General features: G+C 41.1%; 1 protein-coding gene across 1 annotated transcript in view; it reads right to left on the reverse strand.

Moving 5' to 3' along the window:
• Hydin (HYDIN axonemal central pair apparatus protein) overlaps window positions 1-19,291 on the reverse strand; it is a 343,862-nt gene that overhangs the window by 177,530 nt on the left and 147,041 nt on the right. Inside the window, 2 exon segments of the mRNA XM_051201355.1 lie at window positions 15,571-15,723; window positions 16,911-17,075. Coding sequence (XP_051057312.1) covers window positions 15,571-15,723; window positions 16,911-17,075 — 318 coding nt within the window.

The following is a 19,291-nucleotide window of genomic DNA, read 5'->3' on the forward strand; positions in this document are numbered from 1 at the left end:
TCAGCTTCCATGGTAAATAAGACAGCCTCCCCTTTTCTTATAAGTAGCTATATCAAGTATTTTATATTTTCTGTAAAAGGTAGACATGATTGTTCCTCTTGCATAATGTCACAGTGACAACCTGTGCTTCGACAGGCCAGATGCTCTGCAGGGCTAATAACTATGAAGCCTGAAGAAAATAGCACCGTGCATTTGAAAACAATAACTCCTTTGCCATTTAAGACCTGTGAGGTCTCCTCCCGTGAAAAAGGGGGAGCAGATAACAACAGGAACCCATGTGTGGAATGAGGAACTGCTTTAGACTTCTATTATCTCAGCAGATGATCCTTTCTCTGTGGGCAAGAACAATGGAGGCTCGCCAAGGCCTGTCTCCCTTTCCTCCAAATGGCATCTGGAGTCATATACTCCTCTCCTTTGAAGTGAGTCATTTTGCTGCTTTACACAATTAACTGGAGGTTAAGAAGGAGGCTCACAAGAATTGATGTTAGGCTTTTCAAGGGAGGCAGTACAGGGTCAGGACTGGAGGTGTGGGTGGTCTTTGGAGTCACATGACTTAGTGGTCAATTCTGGAGTCCATCATTTGTAGCTAGGTGACCTTGGGCTGACTTTACAATCTAGGTTTCAGGTTCTCCACCTGTGAATTGTGCTTTCTCTTTTTCTTTTGGGACAGGGTCTCACTCTGTAGCCAGGAATGCCCTTGAATATGCAACCCCTGGGATTATAGGTGAATGCTGTCACATTTGGTTTGATTCCTCTCAGAGCTGCACCACTTACAAAGATGAAATAAAATGAGTACCAAACATCTCACACCTTGTCCATCACTCAATAATCAGTGGGCTTTATTCAAATTACTTTCTAAAACTTCTCAGCCAGTTTTCTGTCCTCTATAATCCACGTCACTGACAGGTCTATCTATGCTACATAGACCTGAGCCTGGTCCTCTCCTTACTGTCTGGATGGGTGTCCTTGGCCCCTTACAGGCATCTATGTATCTCCTCCAGAAAAAATACTCCAATTCACCTCAAAGCCTTGCATACAAGCTTCAGAGTACACAAGCTACAAATATGGTCGAGCTTCGTCATATTTTGTTCTATTTGGTTCATGTCTGTCTTGGTTAGGGTTTCTATTGCTGTGAAGAGACACCATGATCACAGCACAGCAATTCTTAAAAGGGAAAACATTTGATGAAGGGGTGGCTTACAGTTTCTGAAGTTTAGTGTATTATCTTCATGGTAGGACATGGTGGTATGCAGGCAGACATGGTGCTGGAGTTGAGAGTCCTACATCTTGATTGGCGCAGGCAAAAGGAAGTGAACTGAGATAGTGGGCATGGCTTGAGCATAAATGAGACCTCAAAGCCCACCCTCACAGTAACACACTTCCTCCAACAAGGCCATGCCTACTCAAACAAAGCCACACCTCCTAATGTGCCACTCTCTATGACCTTATGGGGGCCGGTTATATTCAAACTACCACAGTGTCTAGTCCTTTTTAATAATTGGAAACTCATGGTTTGGGGTGGATCTTAGTGGGACCTCAGGTCCTTTTCTCCCCCTTCCCCCAAGACAGGTTCTCCCTATATAATGGTCGTGGCTGTGCTGGAACTCTCTCTGTAGACCAGGCTGGCCTCAAACACAGAGATCTGCCTTCCTTTGCCTCCCGAGTGCTGGGATTAAAGGCATGCACCTCCACTGCCTGGCAGACCTCAGGTCCTTTTGAGACATCACCCAGGCTCTCTGCAAACATGGCTATCCACATTAGCACTGGAATTCTGCACATGGCCTCTGGTCTGGAGACTGTATCTCCAGTTCTGCTAAGAGGTCCCAATGCCTTTTCCAGACTTACTCCCAGGACAGAAGCAGTCACCTGCTCCTCCCAAATGTGCCAAGCACCATCGCTGAATATGAAATCATGCCTGTTCCTGCTTCCATTAGAGCCTTCTTACTTACAGCACGTTTCTTTTAGAACTGGTCACTTCCTCCCCTGTGATTCAATTTTATTGTCTGACTGTATTGCTTGTAGGGTCATTTCTTCTGTGCAACTGTGAACTCTGAAGAAATGAACCATTCTATTTGCCCTTTGTTTCTCCCCTTGGCCATTAAAGTGGCAGCAATGGGTCAGGGCTCAAAAACAATATTTACTTCATGATCAATAGATATATGAAAAGTGTCCTGCCTCACCAGAAAGCCAAAGAAACACACACTTAAAATGACCATTAAAAAAAAATCTGCTAGATTTGGCAAAAACAAAAGCACTGGTAAGAGGCTGGGAGCCTCACGCTTTATATCCAGAGAGGGTCTGAATATAAGCTTTGCATCTGGGGAGGGTCTGAATATAAAGCTGGTACAAACTTTCTGAGAGATAGCTTGTGAAATGTATGAAGACTTTTAGTTATATTAATGCCATGTAACCCATGACAGTTGTGTTTGTGGGGATTTTGTCAAAAGAAACAGTTAAGAAATTGATACACATCATTTACAACAGCGAAAAGCTGGGGACTGTCTACCTTAATGACTGGAGTGAACTCTGCTGGAGGGAATCGAAATCAATCAAAACCAGCCAAATCAGTCAGTAAACATGACCTGGGCCAGAATATTTCGTAGTGATTCATATTAGAGGTGGTGATGGTGTGTCTTGAATGAAAACAGCTGGCAACAAAAGTCATGTCAGCCCACGGGAGGGGAGGAATACATAGGCCTCATGGGGAAAACACTGGAAAGTGTGGAGCCATCTGCATGGTGTGATGATGAGTGACCCCCTCCCATCTTTGGCTGTTTGTTTTAGAAGGATGTCATTTGTGTAAAGTCAGAACAAGGGGAGTATACACTCACTAGTGAATAAGCATTTCCTTCTAGAAGGATATCGTTGTTCTCTCTTGTCTCTCTACTTTCCAGAGCTGGAGTTTGAACCTAGCACCCTGAACATGCTAGGTAAATGCTTTATTGTAAATTATTTCCCAGCCATCTCTTTAGAGTTTGTTCTCTGTCCCTCCCTTTCCTTCCCTTCCTCCATCCCACACATGGGAAGTTACTGACTGTCATCCCCAATGGCAGCCACTGTTAGTCACTTTCTGTGTGTCTTTTCAGATATGTTCTTTCTTTCTTTCTTTCTTTCTTTCTTTCTTTCTTTATTTATTTATTTATTTTTTGTTTTTCAAGACAGGGTTTCTCTGTATTGCTTTGGAGCCTGTCCTGGAACTAGCTCTGTAGACCAGGCTGGCCTTGAACTCACAGAGATCTGCCTGTCTCTGCCTCCTGTGTGCTGGTATTAAAAGCATGTGCCACTACTGCCAGATAAATTTTATGACTAAAAGAAAAACCCCTTTTGTTTGTATCTAAAAATTTCCTTTTATAAATGGCACATTATATATATATACATATATATATATATATATATATATATATATATTCTTTTCTGTGCCAGGAGTGGGGTGTTTCTCTTTTTTAATCATAAGTATACAGAGACACAATGAGTAAGGCAAATGGTTCTAGAAAAGGCATACATTGAGAAGTACCAGTTCTTTGAGCCTTCTTTCCCATTTAAAAAAAAAAAAATGATTCCAATTCTTGGCCATCACTGCCAATTCATTGATCCTTATCTTCCAGTCCCTGTTTTGAGATCTCTAGATAATCTGTTGGAGCTAATGTTTGGACATCACCTAGTTCATTCTCTCTCACTTTCTCCTTTCCATCCTCTCAGCATGGTCATTTAGACCAAATAAATACCACTCACAGCTGAGCCTTGAGTATGTATCTTGGCAACAGTCCTTTTAAATACAGTATTCACATTCTTAGGAATGATCACCTCTTTTCACTTAGGTCTTCAATCTAGCAAGCACAGGCTCATCCACAGACACATAGCCTTGGGCAGGGGATGGCCTTTTAATCTTTCCATCAGTTTTATTTCTCAGAGACAAATCCCTCCTGAGCTACCTAACTCACAGTCCTTCCCTGGAGGAAGTTAGGACAAGGGTATAACCTCTGGCATCCAACTCTCAGCCTAGGAGTTTGACTGGAATTTCCATTAGTGTTTATATCCATGGCCCACTATTGCTTGAAAATGTATCTCACTACAATGTATACCTTTTGAAAGCCACTTTAAGCCTTCCAGCTTTGCCTAGAGTCGAATGCTGGCCATTTCTCTTGGTTTCCTTTTCCTTTTGGGCTGCCATTGGGCTGGTTGCTCTCTTACTTCCCAAGACATGGTTTTATTTATTTTGTTGGGCTTTTCTCTGTGTTCATGTAGGGAAAATAGTTTGTGGTTGTGGATTGAATAGGAGAGATTTGGTTGCTGATATGAGATTCCCTGTTACTCAAGACATAGCTCTACCTGTTTGTGGTAGAAGAAAGCTGTGGAAATTATAAGGCCAACTGACTTTGTACTAGGCGAATAAGTATATGTAATTTTCATTGTTCTCAAGTAATATGTACCAATGATCTGTTAGTAAAAGATCACACTCCTCTTTTTGAATATCCCTGCCTTCTTAAGACTCAGTGAAACATCTCAGGTCAAACACAGGTCACACAGACAATTAGATACAAGGAAAACTGGCTAGCCCCTGAGCACACACAGGATTGGCATATTTCTGGGGACCCCTGAGCATATACAGGATCCACATATTTCTGGGGGCCCATGAGCACACACAGGCTCTACATATTTCTGGGGACCCCTGAGCATATACAGGATCCACATATTTCTGGGGGCCCATGAGCACACACAGGATCTACATATTTCTGGGTGCAGTCAGTCGTACAAGTGAGGAAGTCCTGCAAAGAGAGCCAGAGAATAGGCGAGCTTAACATTTCTAGATAGTTATTTGCTAATGAGTCTATGTTTCTCTGCTATGAAAGGACACATACGTACTCACCAACACTGATGCTCTAAAGTATTTTATAAGATGATTTCACTATCAAAAGTTTAGAGGAAAAGGTAAAAGGTAAGGAAAAGGTAACATTACAACCTCTAGTCTACAGAGCTCCATATTGTGTGTGTCAGTTGATTCAAAACCTCCGTCCTTCACTTTTTCTCCTTTTTTTTTTTCTGATTAAAGAAAGACAAATACAAGACCTTTAGATCCGGTACCAGAAAACATTTATCTTTCCACAAGCTGTTTGCCCTGACTCTTTTTGTCTGTCGGATAGAAATTAAAAGCTATCATTGGTCAAGTTCTTACTTTTTCAACAGGAACTTTCTTCATATACTATCTTGTACAATCTTCTAGATACCACTGCTATTACTACATCTAAAGGAAAAGAACCAAGGGATCAAAGGGGTTAAAGGATGTACCCAGTATGTGAAGAATTAAGACTTGATTCCTCAGCATGCACACTATATAGCCCATCTGTACAGCCACTGTGCAAAAGGCAACTGTGCTTGGTATGTGACCCTGCCAACCCGAGATGGTGATTTAATGTGCTATCACCAAGAGACCGGTTTCTTTTCTCTTCCAAAGCATGCAATTTAGTATGTGTGCAGCAACATCATTACAGTGGCTATTGACAACAGATACACGCCAAATGGAATCCTATGGACAATTCTGCCATGACGAACATATGTCTGGTTCTCTTTCCTTACTTGTGACAGGAGAGGAAATGAACCAAAGAAGGTTATAATTTTCTTCCTGATGAAAGTCTCACTGGAGATACGCCGAGGAGGCCATAGCAGTACTTGTATTTCTTGTTTTGTTTATTATAGTCAGGCACTCATCTCCTTGTGTTACCAACTCAACAGTGAACTTTAGCTGTTTAGTGTCAGTGCACAGAGCAAGAGTAAATGCTTCAGCTGACAAGGACATGAGTTGGACTGTTGCGGCTGCTGATTATGGGGAAGAAGTTAAACATTTTCATGGAGAAGGAAAGGGGTGATATAAAGGAGGAAAAAATTGACTTCATACTCCCTCTAGATGATAGTTACTATAACTGCATACCTGAATAATAATTAATAGAAAAAGCAATTTTCCAAAACTGATTAAAAGTCGGGACACATAGAATGGAGAGAGACAAGCTTGCAAACAAAGCTATTTCTTTTGGACAGCTCCCTATCATTTCCAAATGCTTTGCTTTCATTTTGGCTTTAACTTATTTTCAAACTAATCATATTTGAGCAGTAGAGCTGTCATCCTAGACTCAGGGAATGTGCTGACCCAAAGTGTTACCGGATGTAGAGTCAATAGCTTCCCTGCTGTCACTGTGGTTTATATAATCAATGTGACCTGGTGGAATCTGTCTTACGTCTTTCACTTTTAGCTTTGCCAAAATGAAAGCGGTCTCAGGTGGGGGTGAGAAGCTCACTGTTCTCCATGAAGCACAAACCTTCGCTTCCAGAACTCTCAGTCTTAAGTCATCCTCTTGTCACCTAGTGGGTCGCTTGGGGATGGCTCAAGAGAAGACCAACTCATGTTGGAATAACCACGACTTTTACTTGGCAAAAGAAATGATGCTCCTTATAAAAGGGTAGAATTTTATTTTCTTCCAGTTCCTTTATTCCTAACAAGTTTTTTTAAAAGTAGACTTTTTCACAATTAAAGTCAAGACCAGCAAAACAAAATAAAATAACAAAACAAAACAAAAGCCCCAAGCCCTCTGCTTTCTTTTTTCCACTGAAGACATATCCTATTGTTCTCTTGTAATTGTGTATTAGCACCTACAAAGGGCTAAAACAAAGTTTGAGAGTCAATGAGTTGAAGCTTTAACACATCTAACACATCAAAAGAAGATAAAAAAAAAAATTTGAAGAAAAGAAAAGCTAAGCATAGTTGTATTCAAAGCCAAGTTAAACATCATATGAACCACACATGGGACAGAAACAATGAGGGGTTTAAAGCCACAGACCTAGGCTCTTACTGCTTAATATTAGTAGAGGCAAGTTGAGAAAGAAAACTAGAAACCAAGAGACCAGGGGAGGGATGTGTGGCAAGGTCCCTAGGGAAGGCAGCTTCTCTGCAAGTGACAGAAGCTGTGATTGATATTCCTGAAGCCACAGTCCACACTGGCTTGTGTCGTGGAGGAGGGCCCGGAAGTGGTCAGATGGAGACTGTCATGCAGGTAGCCTGTTGGCCAGGCTGCCAGCCACACAACAACTGGAACCTGATTTCCCAGGATCCACATGGGAAGGGAGGCAGAAGACCTGACTCCGGGCCTGCCATCACCGTCCCGGCGCAGGCAAATGTGAGACTGTTAGAAAGAGAGGGGTGAGCGCTGAGAATGAGGCACAAGCATACACCACACCAGACCGCCTCATCGCTTAAACGCTAAACATCTGGAAGAGCAGCTGCGGACAATCAGGCAATTAATTCACTCCCCAACGATCAACAGCACCAACTGAAACTGATTAGAAAGTGCACCCGAGATCCTCAGAGAGCTGCAGAATGCGACAATAAACCCAAAACAAAGCCTGTGAAACAGGGACAAGCATTGTTAAACCTTACAGGTGAAGAATGCAGTCACTGAAGTTAAATTTAAAAATGTTTAAAAAGAGGACCATTCCCACTTTACTACTGTCAGGACTTCCACCACGACACACACATGTGAAGAGATGAGCTAAGTCTTACATTTGCCAAAATGAAGGTCAGAGCTTGTAAATTAGAGCACACTGCTGAGATGATGAAGAGAGAGCACCAGCAAGAAATAAAATAAACACAGCTACAAAGGATAGTACACAGCTACAAGGAAAATTCTAGTACACACATTTGTGTGTGTATGCATGACTGTGGGTGTGTATGTAGGTACGTGTGAGTGTTTAATTTGTGCATGTATTCCTGTGTATCTGTGTGTGGGTATATGCGTATGTATGAACATATGTCTCTTTGTGTGTGTTTATGTGTGAATCTCTGTGTGTATAGGGGTTATGTGTATGGGCATTTGAGTCTATATGTATGTATATATGTAAGTCTCAGTGTATGTGTGTGGGTTATATGTATAGGCATGTATGTGCATTTTTTCCATAAAGCAGGAAACAGAAGAAGCAGCAAAGACACATTTCCCAGATTTTAAGTCTCAAATATCCTGATACATTAAAGCGAAAATTAAGAAAATCAAAGGTCAAGAGATTTTAAAATCTTTTTTTAAAAAGGGCATGCTGCCCTTAAATGAACAACATTCCAAACTAACCGAGAAATTAGCAGCAACAATTAAGGCAAGAGGCCAATATTCAGAGGAAAGGGAAGGAACAAAAGAATCTGTCAAATGGAATGAGACACCATGGAAGAATTTAGAAAGAGGTAACTTTGTGAAAAGAAACACTTGCCATGCTGGGCTTTGTTGTGCACATCCATAGTGGCAGCAACTTGGGAGAATACAGTAGGAGAATGCCGTGGAGAGGCTGCTTGGACTAACAAGAACTCAATCATCCCAGGCAAGAGTGCTTATCTCAAGGTAAACCAAGCAAGCCAAGCCAAACCCACCGCAATACAGAAAACAACATGAGAAAGAAGTAGGAAGTTACAGGAAATAAAAGGAGGGGAAGTCAGGAAACTGGTATCTAGTGAATGATTATCCCTGACTGACAGCAATCAAAAGTCTCAAGGTCAATAAGAGAAGGTTTGAATTCTACACTGAAAGGACTATGAGGTAATGGAAAGGTCAAGATATAGTGACTGTGTAAACAGCCCCTGTCTTATTCCTGAGGAAGTTTAAAGTACTAAGTTCATTCATTAGTCTTAGAGAAAGATCTAAATTTGCTAAGAGAGTATGAGTGGCCACTTAAAGAAATAATATGGCTAAAATCTACTGTATGGGTGGCCACTTAAAGAAATAATATGGCTAATATCTACAGTGCTCGGACGAGTACGGAGAACTGATTACAAAGCACAAGCAAATCCCAGGGCAAAGTGAGAGTGGGGGAGGAGGAGCAGTACCTTGTAAATTGTTAGTTTGGATGTCATAGGTTGGACAATGGTCTTCATGAAATGTCCATGTCTTAATCCTCGATGTCTAAAACGTTACCAAAAGGGAGTGATTAAGGATCTGGAGACTATTGGTCTGGACTCAGTGTGATCACAAGGACCCTTTAGGAGAGGCCAGGAGGAGAGAACCAGAAAGAGAGCATGAGAGAGGTTGAGGGCTTTGGAGATGGAGGGCGGGGTCAGGAGGAAGTTTTGCAGGTGACAGGGAAACATATCCTCCCCTAAAGTCTGGAAAAGGAGCAGGCTCATTTAGACAAATGACCACTGGAGCTGTTAATTAACAAATCCATTACATTAGTAGAGCTGTTTCAAATGCAGTCTGTCTTTAGCTAAAAATCAAACTCAGGGCGGGAGAGATGGCTCAGTGGTTAACAGCCTTGTTCCTCTTGAGAAAAACCCAAGTTTGGTTCCAATACCCACTCTGGGTGGTTCATAACTACCTATAATTCCATCTGTAGGGAATCTGAAACCAGTACACATCACACACACACACACACACACACACCAATAAAAATTAAAAATTAAACTCTATACTCTTTAAATTATTCTACACAAATCACAAAAAGTGAAATTAAAGAAATAAAAAAAATATACCAGGGAGACAGCAATTAAAAATTATTCTCAGGAAAATTAGAATTTAACTCAGAAATGGTAAACAGGAATTAAAATGAATAGTATATTATGAAAAAGAAATTGTAGGGACAAATACAATTCATAAATTTATACATATTTATCAATTTGCTTTGAAATACATGGAGGGAAAACTAATACAAGAGCAATGACACAAGGGAATTTTGATAAAATTCTATCAGAATTTGGGCAAATGGTAATATTGTAGGAGATATGAACAATTTACTTAGGAGATTGACTTGACAATATAAACACACAGATGCATGGTCTGGTGCACTCAATAATTAGGTAATCTATAGTCTTTTTTGGGTCATATGGAGTATCTATAAAAACTAACCACATGCTTTGTCTCTCCAAGACCACAGTTAGAGTATGTTTATTCAAGCCATGTGTTCTAATTTTAATGTAGATATAATTACTCATTAAAATCCAGGACAAGGAAAAACATTAAGAATTAGAACTATCTACCTGCGCTTAACTCACTAAGAGAAAAGCAAAAAGACTCTCTCAGACTTAGATTAACAAATAAAATACCAAAAATAAGGACATGTGTGATGGTACATATACCTTGTGCTATGTAAAGAAAGTGCTCATAAGCTCCAACTGCCCTATCAGATTGAAATGGAGAATATATTAGCTCAAATGAAGGTGGTAAAGAAACTAGGTGGAAGGATGTGAGACTAAGAGAAGGAATTAGCAGATGAACTTTTTTCATCAACAAATGTAAGAGTTGTTTAGAGTCACAGAAAAACAGTGCAAATCTCAGAACTCCAACGTGGTTCCCTATTCCCAAACAGAGAGGGTGAGTCTGAGGGAGGGGGAGGGGGGAAAGAACGAAGGTGGATGGGACACTCATGTCTGAGATTCTGATGCAGCACTGTGGGGGAGGTGTTGTCTACACAGTCTGTGGCTTCTAGACTTTCTGTGTTTCTATGACTTTCTCCTTCAGTAACTTAAAATACATTTCATGTCTCATTCAAGTCATTTCTGAGTATTTTCTTCAGTCTCTTGGCAACCTACTCCAGTGCCTTACCACAGCTGGGTCATGAAGAAGATAAATATTTACTAACCAGTGAAAGAACAACTGACTTTCTACATGTAAAAATAAGTATTACTTGTATAATATATATAAAATATCTACTTAGATGGATTAAAAGTGTGTAAGACTTAAGAGTCAACGTTGTTCAACTCCCTGGAACACTGGCCATATGAAGCAAGGTTGTGCATCGGAGGCCCAAGGAAAGTAAAGGGTCTCTGGAACAATACAAAGCCTCGTTGTAAACAATGGATCAGTGTACACAATGGATAACATCTAAAAATTATTGCTAGTAGATAATTGACAGCAGGATTCAAAAATTTTGAACCTTAATGCTAACAAAGGAAATACAAATAAAAACTATGGTGACATACCAACCATTTCAGGTTCATGCTGGCAAGAGCTTAAGACTCTTGACTACACTGAGTTTTAGGCATTAGAGAGACAGCTCAAATACTTCTAGAAGGGTACACTGATACAATTTCTTCAGACCCAACAATTCTATAGAACTTGGAGTTTGTTCGCTCTGCATAAATTCTAAGTTACCATTCATGTGTACAAAGTGACAAGGATTTTGTTCACTGTAGTAGTTACAACAACCCAATTGTCAGTTTGCAGAAAAAAAAAAACAATCATAATATCAGCAAGCTGGATACACACAGCTAAGCTGAACCAACAGATGTATGTGTATGAGAAGGGATAGCTGTTGGGACGAAGCCCTGGGACTAAACAATTAGTTAGAAGGTGTCACATATAGTGGCATGACTTAGATAATACTTTAAAGCAAAAAGATCATTATGTAGTATTTCTAAATAGTATTATTGTACTAATGTAAAAACATGGCCAGGATATATACCAAATTCATGATATTGTTGTTGCTGAGCAGAAAGAAAGTAGAAGTAGCATTGTCCAGGATAATATCTATTCTCTTATTAACATAAAACCAAAATCAATCATTTTGCCATTTTAACATCCACTGATCAGTTAAAGTGAAGCATTACAGAAACCAATGAAAAAGGTCATGGGTCTGGAGTCAAACCACTAGGGACAAAAACAGCTTGCCACTTATTCCACAGCAACTTAACTAGCCCTTCCCTCTGTGCCTGCCATCTTATGGTGACTACAATAGACTTGTATTAGACGTGATATTATCTTCAGAATAGAAATCATAAATAATAAACATTTGTCACAGTGAATTTCATCTTCCTGTCACCACCATAACTGTCATGCCTATTGCTAGGTGCTGGGAATGAAGTGCAGAGACTGTGATCATTGGAATGAGACAGATACATAAAGAAACACAACAAGGAAAGAGACCCCACTGAGATAAGGAAATGGCCCAGTTCAGTCCTGCAGTTCTGAGATGTGCATGCCCAGGTCTCCTCTGTTACATTACTGCGTGGTTCAATGAGCAGCTGACAAATAGAAATGTCTTCTAAGAACTATGTTTGGATGAGACACCAGAATTTCCTTCCCCAGGGTCCAGTAATTCTAAATATCAAACTCCATGGCTTCTCCCTTGGATCATGGAGGCAAGAGGCTGCTGCAAAGTTATCTCACTGCCAGCTGACTCCCAGGGTCTTACTGATATCTCAACAGGAGGCTTTAAGCTAACTGTAGCTAAGGCCACGTTGGAGTCAGGAGTGTAAGGAAAAGGATTCCAGATGTTTCCAAGCAAAGTCCTTGTTCTGCCCAGCCAGGGACACCAAGGAAAAGAAGGTGCTTGTCCTCCAGATGAACACTGATCCCCAGGGTCCTGGGGATGCTCCTTGGGCTCAGAGTGAATGGGGGATCTATCTTACTAACTAACATTGCTCTGTCAGGACAACCTACATTCTGTCCAAAGAGCCTTTCCTCATGAGAGTCTTTATCCTTCTAAACCTAGGTGATTTACTCTAGTCTAGTTCTGCTCCCTGGCTGCCCTCAGGGCAGGTTGGGATTCTAGGTGCTGTGGTTTGAATAATATGAAATGTCCCCCACATACTCCTGAGTTTGGACACTTGAGATGGTGTTGTTGTTTGGGATGGTTATGGAAGGAGGAAGTGGGGTCTCACTGGAGGAAGTTCATAGCCCAGCTATCAAATCTTCCACTTTCTGTATGCAATACAATGTGATCAGACAGTTTCCGGGCCCGGTTGCTGTGCACTCCCTGACTATCATCGTGTCCTTCTCACTGTGGTGAACTCTAGTCCTCTGGAATTGCAAGCCAAAATAAATACTTTCTCCCCTAAATTGCTTTTCTCAGGATATTTTTCATAGTAACAAAAATAAAACTAATATACTGGGTGTTCTAAAGCAATGGAGACCCATTATTCGTTGAGTTCATTATTTTTTAAAACCTAGAGTAAGTTAAAATTTTACAGATATGTAAATGTATATACATATACCAAAGTCTATAAAGAGGCCTCATATTTTTTTAAAGTCCTTTTTTTAAAAGTCTAGTATGTATTTCTGAGACGTTAAAAGCTTTTCTAAACTGTCATTGAACTCCTGACATCACCTCGAGGGCCGACTTTTCACTTCCCATCTTTTGACCCCTCCAGCTGTATGTTTCTTGCAAAGGGAGAATTGAATCACAGTGGTGGCCATGAAGTGTGTGGCCGTGCATGATGCAGATCCCGGCAGACGGATTACAGCAGGGGGGTGTCTGGAGAAGGATGACATTCGCTGACAGCCAACAGAAGAAAGTGACCCCTCTTATCAGGACAGCCAGCAAAAAGAGACTGTGGGGCTCCTGGATGTGCAGCAATCAACTATTAGTGGAGTCTCTTTCCTAATGCTTGGCAGTTTAAGAATGGGTTTGGAGTTGGTACTGAGGGCCGCGTTGAAATTTAAAAATGACATTTCAGTTTCTCTCAATTTTCTAAGTTGCCATAATTCAATTTCTGTAACATTAATACATGCTTATCTAGAAATTCACAAAAGCCCAGCTGGCAACATGAAAGGAGATAGTTTTCACCGATGGTAACTTCAGTTGAGACCACTTCAGACTTGTACTAAACTTGATCAATACTGGTTCCCAGGAGCAGAGGGATGGCAAACACACCTTGTAGCTGATCAGTTGGATCACATGCTTGGCTCTGATGTAAGGAAATATCAGATGTTTGGGACATGGGATCATGAACTCTTTGTGGGGTAGAAGAAGTCCTGCTTTATTTAAGACGGGTCATTCACTATATACTCGTATTAATAAAGAAAAAGATCATTTATGTAGTTTCTGTGCATTAAAATGTACCAACAATTGCCATGAAAAGGTGAGATCTGGGGGCTGGAGACATGGCTCAGCAGGTAAGAGCATGTGCTGCCCCTGCAAAGCACCTGAGTCTCCAGCACCCACACTAGGTGGCTCACAAACACCTGTAACTCTAGCTCCATGGGACCTGGTGTTCTCTTCTAGCTAGCTACTTTAGGCACTTGCATGCATATGCATATATGCATAAGTGCACACACACACACACACACACACACACACCCACACACCACCACCACCAACAACAACAATGAAACTTTTTGAAAAGAAAAGTAAAATTCAGAGATATTAGTGAACAGGAGGTAACAGATGCTACAAGTGTACTGAAGCTTCCTTGGGTTGCCTGTGTCCTCTACCCCTAGGTTCTAGGTCACTGACCTCTTACCTTTTCTAGTGTCAGCCTCATAATGGACCAGGAAGCACATTTCCTAGGCAAAGCATCATGATTTCTATCAAATACAACCATGATAATTGGCTAAATAGTAGTGAATCATTTTATTTTCTTGACAAGACTTTCCTCTATTCATTATTAAATAATATTCCCTAGACAAAATCCACAAGATCTTAAAGAGAGCAACGGCTGCATATGAAAATGTCTTCCTTGACAAGGAATAAGGAAAAATAATAAAAAGGAATATTATGATGAATAAAGGCTGATAATTGGGACCAATGTCCAGTGGGCATTGGTGATAGTTCTTTTCAATAGCGACTGCTATAAAATCAATAATATTTGATTCTTTAGAATTATCTGAAAATGTTGACATGAAATGGCAGCTCTCACTCAGATGACAATATATTGGAGATAGGAGGAAGGTGATACTAGTTGTAATTTTATGTTTAAGTATGGAAAAACAAGCTTTAAAAATCAATAGTACTTTTAACTACTAGAGTAGAAATTTCTAAATTTGGCAAAAACAAAACAAAGTCCAACCAACCTAACAAATACCCAAATAAAAACAAACAAACAAACAAACACATCCATATTTTTTTGAACAACAAACAAGTAAAAGAGCTTGTAGGTAGCTAGCAGAGCTAAAATAGTTATGAGATCTAAAATACAGTTATGCAGGATATATATAACTTATATATCTTTACCTTGTTTTCTTTAGTTTCCATTCTTGACTACACTATCTTGCATGTGATACATTCTTATAAGATTTTTTATTTTAATTGTGGTGTGTGTGTGTGTGTGTGTGTGTGTGTGTGTGTGTATTCACAGTGCAGTTGCCTGTGGAGGCCAGAAGAGGATGCTGGATCCCTTGGAGCTGAAGTAAGCCATCCAATATGGGTACTGAACTCAGCAAGGACTCTTAACTGTGGAACCATCTCTCTACCCCTGATACAGCCTTATAAATTGCATTGAAATACTCTCTGAAGAAATAGGATAAACATATTAAGAAATGTATAGCTAAGGGGAGTCTAATGAGAAATGATTTCAGCTACAGAGACAATGTTCTTTGGATGGCTTGGAGCTGAGCTTAGGCATGCTCAAGGATAGCTAAAGCTGTTGCCTCTGAAACATCTTCCCATATGGGATTATATGAAATGTATCTGCTTGCTTACCAGATATGCATATTGTGCTTCTTGATTAACAAAATGATTATAATACAGAGAATTAAGGACAGGAATGACATGGTTTTATACTACTTAGCCATGCAAATCTCTGCTTCTGGCACTCATGCTTAAACACATGTTGCAAAAACAGGGACACTGGATATAAGCCAACGCTGTGACAGCCCAGGATTTACTCACCATTCGAGCCCGAAATAATGCAGGGATGAAGGACTGGTTAGATAGCTGGAGAATTCTCGAAGTATCCTTCAGGACATAGATATTGCCAAAATCAACTTGAGTGGGATGTATGAAGATAACTGGGCCTTCTCCAATGCTCTGTATATGACATGCCTGAGTACCATAAGAGGAAGAACACAGGCCCAGGTGACATGGCTACCCTTAAAAGGGATAAAAACAAAAACTTCTAGTCTCTTCCGGGTGTTAATGTGAGGTGACTTCCCTTCTCACTGATTCTCTGTGGTCTGAGCGTGTGTAGTCAGATATGGTTGTCTAGCCTGGAATGCCTCCCTGGGATGGTCAGCTTCCCTGGTCCAGCCCAGGGTCACATAGTAGAGAATATCAGACTCTTGCAGCCATATGTCACACTCAACCCTTCAGTCTCAACAACACAGGAGGTGAGGAATCAGTGCTCCTAGTTGGATGTGTCTGCATTTGATGCCTAGTTCTGTTACTCTGAAAACAATTGACAGGCAGAGCTATGCACACAGCTGTGCAGGCTGGTGGTTGAAATCCATACTTTGAACTATGTGGGGTCCTTGTCTTTCCTGGAGCACTAGCTGCCTTATCACGAGGTACATCTGTGCAGGGACTGGAGTGGTGACAGTGAGCCATGGGGTGTTGCTGACCTGCCGTTGATCACCTATGGCATCTTATACAGAAGCAGTCAAAGAAAACCTTAGCTCATTGTGCTGTCTAGGCAGCCAGAATCAGCTCAAAGGATATCACCCAGCTTCCAAGTAAACCAGGGAAACGCCCTTGGTCAAGACTGGAGATTTATCAGTTCAGCCTTAGTAGCAGTGTTCAGTGTTTCTCTCCTATCTTGCTTGGAAACTTTTAACAGCTCTGGTAGGGAATGTGGTATGGGTTAATGTGGTTGCTCAATAGGAAAAGATCTGGGGAGTTAGGCATGAAACTCATCTTTCAGCCTATAGGTGACTGAGTGATGGACAAACTTGGTTTTGCACTGGGAACAACAGGGGAGCTTGTGAAACGTACAGATATGTTGACTATGGACAGGCACTATTATTTTGTGTGTGTGTGTGTGTGTGTGTGTGTGTGTGTGTGTGTGTGTGTGTGCATGCATATGAAATTTTGGAACTCTAGTTAGGCTTAACACTTCAGAGTGTGTATCTGCATATAATTTTCCTAGTAATGCCACACATGTGTTTTACTATTGTAGAATGAAAACGAATTCCTATAACTATAGAAAGCAGAGGATATGCAATGATGACATGTCTTCAATGAAGAAGATAAAAAATAATATGGTAGGGAGAATGTGATTCTGCAAACTGACTCACCAGAGGGGTGTCTTGGCTCCCAAAGACTGAGATGTAAATTGTGGATCTGTGTTCACCCGTGACCTGGGTCTCCAAGGCTAGTGGTATGTGCACGGTGCTGTGGGGGGAGATGACCCCACAGGGGGAGGGGCTGGAAAGCAGTACAGCAGGTGGATTCTCATACAGCTACAGAGAGACAAGCCAGGGAATAAGCAAGCCATGTTCAGAGGAGAACAAATGTTATATTGGTTTATTTTGCAACAACTGTCATTCTGCATCCATGGAGAGTCATTAGGGAGGACTATCTTATCATTTAGAGAAATCTATGGGATAAAGACCCTGATTCAGCCAGAAGGACATAAGGTTAAATGGAATGTACATGAGGAGAAAAAAAAAATCCTAAGTTCCCAGCACAGTGAGATGCAGAAATGAGCACGAGGCATTCAAGACAGCAGCCTTTCATGACCAAGGTCTACACCTGAGCCCCTTGTGCCTTCATGCTTCATTTCACGTTGCCTTAGACCTTTGCACCCCATTAATGGAGGCCATGCCACCAGCAATTGCTGAGCATGTGGTCCTCGTCCCACCTGCCACCCTTTGCTCTTGTGATCTCCTGTCAGTCCACTGTTCTCCTTGACCTGCCTCAGGTGCTTTGTCTTGAATTTGCTCCAGTTCCCCTACCCCCAAAAGCTGCAGAGGTGGGGCCTTGCTCTGAGAGCCTCCAGTGAAGTCCTTTTCTATAGCACGGGACTGCTTTCCTGTTTATCTTCTCTATGGACTGGATGTACTTTGGGGCTTGACTTCTTTTTTCCAAGCCCAGTTTCTGGCCCAAAGCTTACCTATAGGCCTGGAGGACCCTGAAAACCTTCCTGGGAGCCTTAGCTCTCAGCAGAAAGGCACAGCATGCAGTTTTTACCCTTCTGAACATCCCTATCCTTTCTGCATCTGGTCCAGCCTGACATAGCTTAACATCAACAGTCTGTCTTTTTGTTTCATTCCTTTGCTGAGCCCCTGGGAGCATGAGACAAAAGGAATAAAGTCTATAATACATATCATTATCTAAGTTTTGATACTTTGTCTGCTATAGTTTTCTTAAATTTCTTTAATATCTTAGGACATGCGGTTAAAAAAAATACTAAGTGTCTTGATGACTGAGTAATCTTCACCTTCAATTTTGCACCCAAGGCAGGCTCTACCTGGTTCCTAGCCCCCGGTGTTGAAAGTGCTTCCCTTGACCCTGGACATGGGCTCAGCTCTCAGTGCTTGAGATGATCATGAACAACACAGGAACCTCCTCTTCGGCTGCTGGGTCTCTGTTGGATGTGTTCTACAGCTTGGTCCTGGTTTCTTCTTGTCTTAGAGAAGCCCATATAATAATTCCAATTTCCTCTCCTATATAATAGTCCTTTGGCTAATGGGAGGTAGTCATCTTGTCCCGGCCAAACCTTCTTTATTCAGTTTAAACCCATGAGTTGACTCTTCTCATGACTTAGATTTGCAGATGACATGGGCCACATTTTAGTTACTCTAAACATCATGTTACCCCTGCCCCATGTTTTCAGTAAAAAACTATAACAAGAACTAAAGATAAGACTCTGCTGGGTGGTGGTGGTGGTGCATGCCTTTAATCCCAGCACTGGGGAGGCAGAGGCAGGCGGATCTCTAAATTTGAGGCCAGCCTGTTCTACGAGTTCTAGGACAGTTTCCAAAGCCATGGAGAACCCCTGTTTCAGAAATAATAATAATAATAATAATAATAATAATAATAAAATAATAATAATAATAATAATAATAATAATAATAATAAAACAAGGCTCTGGCCACATTTTGACCAGTGGTTACCATCTTTCCTTAGCTGTATTTCTCAGATGCAGCCAAAATCATTATCGATTCTGTGGCCCCCACAAAACACTTAACTTGAACTGGGATCCAAACAAAGCTCAGTAATGGTTTGAATGAGAAATATTCCTCTCAGGATCAGGAATTTGAACATTGTGGTCCCTAGTTGGTGATGCTGTTTTAGGATGTGGAGCCTTGCTTGAGAAAGTACACCATTGGGGGTTTGTAGTCTCTCTCCACTCCAGTTCACTCTGTCTGATACCTGTGTGTTGAAATGTCCTCAACTAATTTTTATTCCAACTGCCTGCTTGTATTCCTCCCTGCCATGATGGACTCTTACGCTCTGGAACCATAGGCCAGAATAAACTATTCTCCCATAAGCTGTTCTTTGTCATGGTGTTTTTGTCATAGCAACAGAAAAGTAACTGAGAAAACCTCCCAATTACCAGCCTCCCCAAGAATTTATATTGTAGTCTTATGCTCAGATCTAAAATTTAAATCCAAATGCAGTCTAGGTAAACTGTATGTCATTGGTGACCTTTTTTTTCTCTAGTCTATGTAAG

The sequence above is a fragment of the Phodopus roborovskii genome, unplaced genomic scaffold (assembly GCF_943737965.1).
Source record: "Phodopus roborovskii unplaced genomic scaffold, PHOROB, whole genome shotgun sequence".
Lineage (NCBI taxonomy): Eukaryota > Metazoa > Chordata > Mammalia > Rodentia > Cricetidae > Phodopus > Phodopus roborovskii.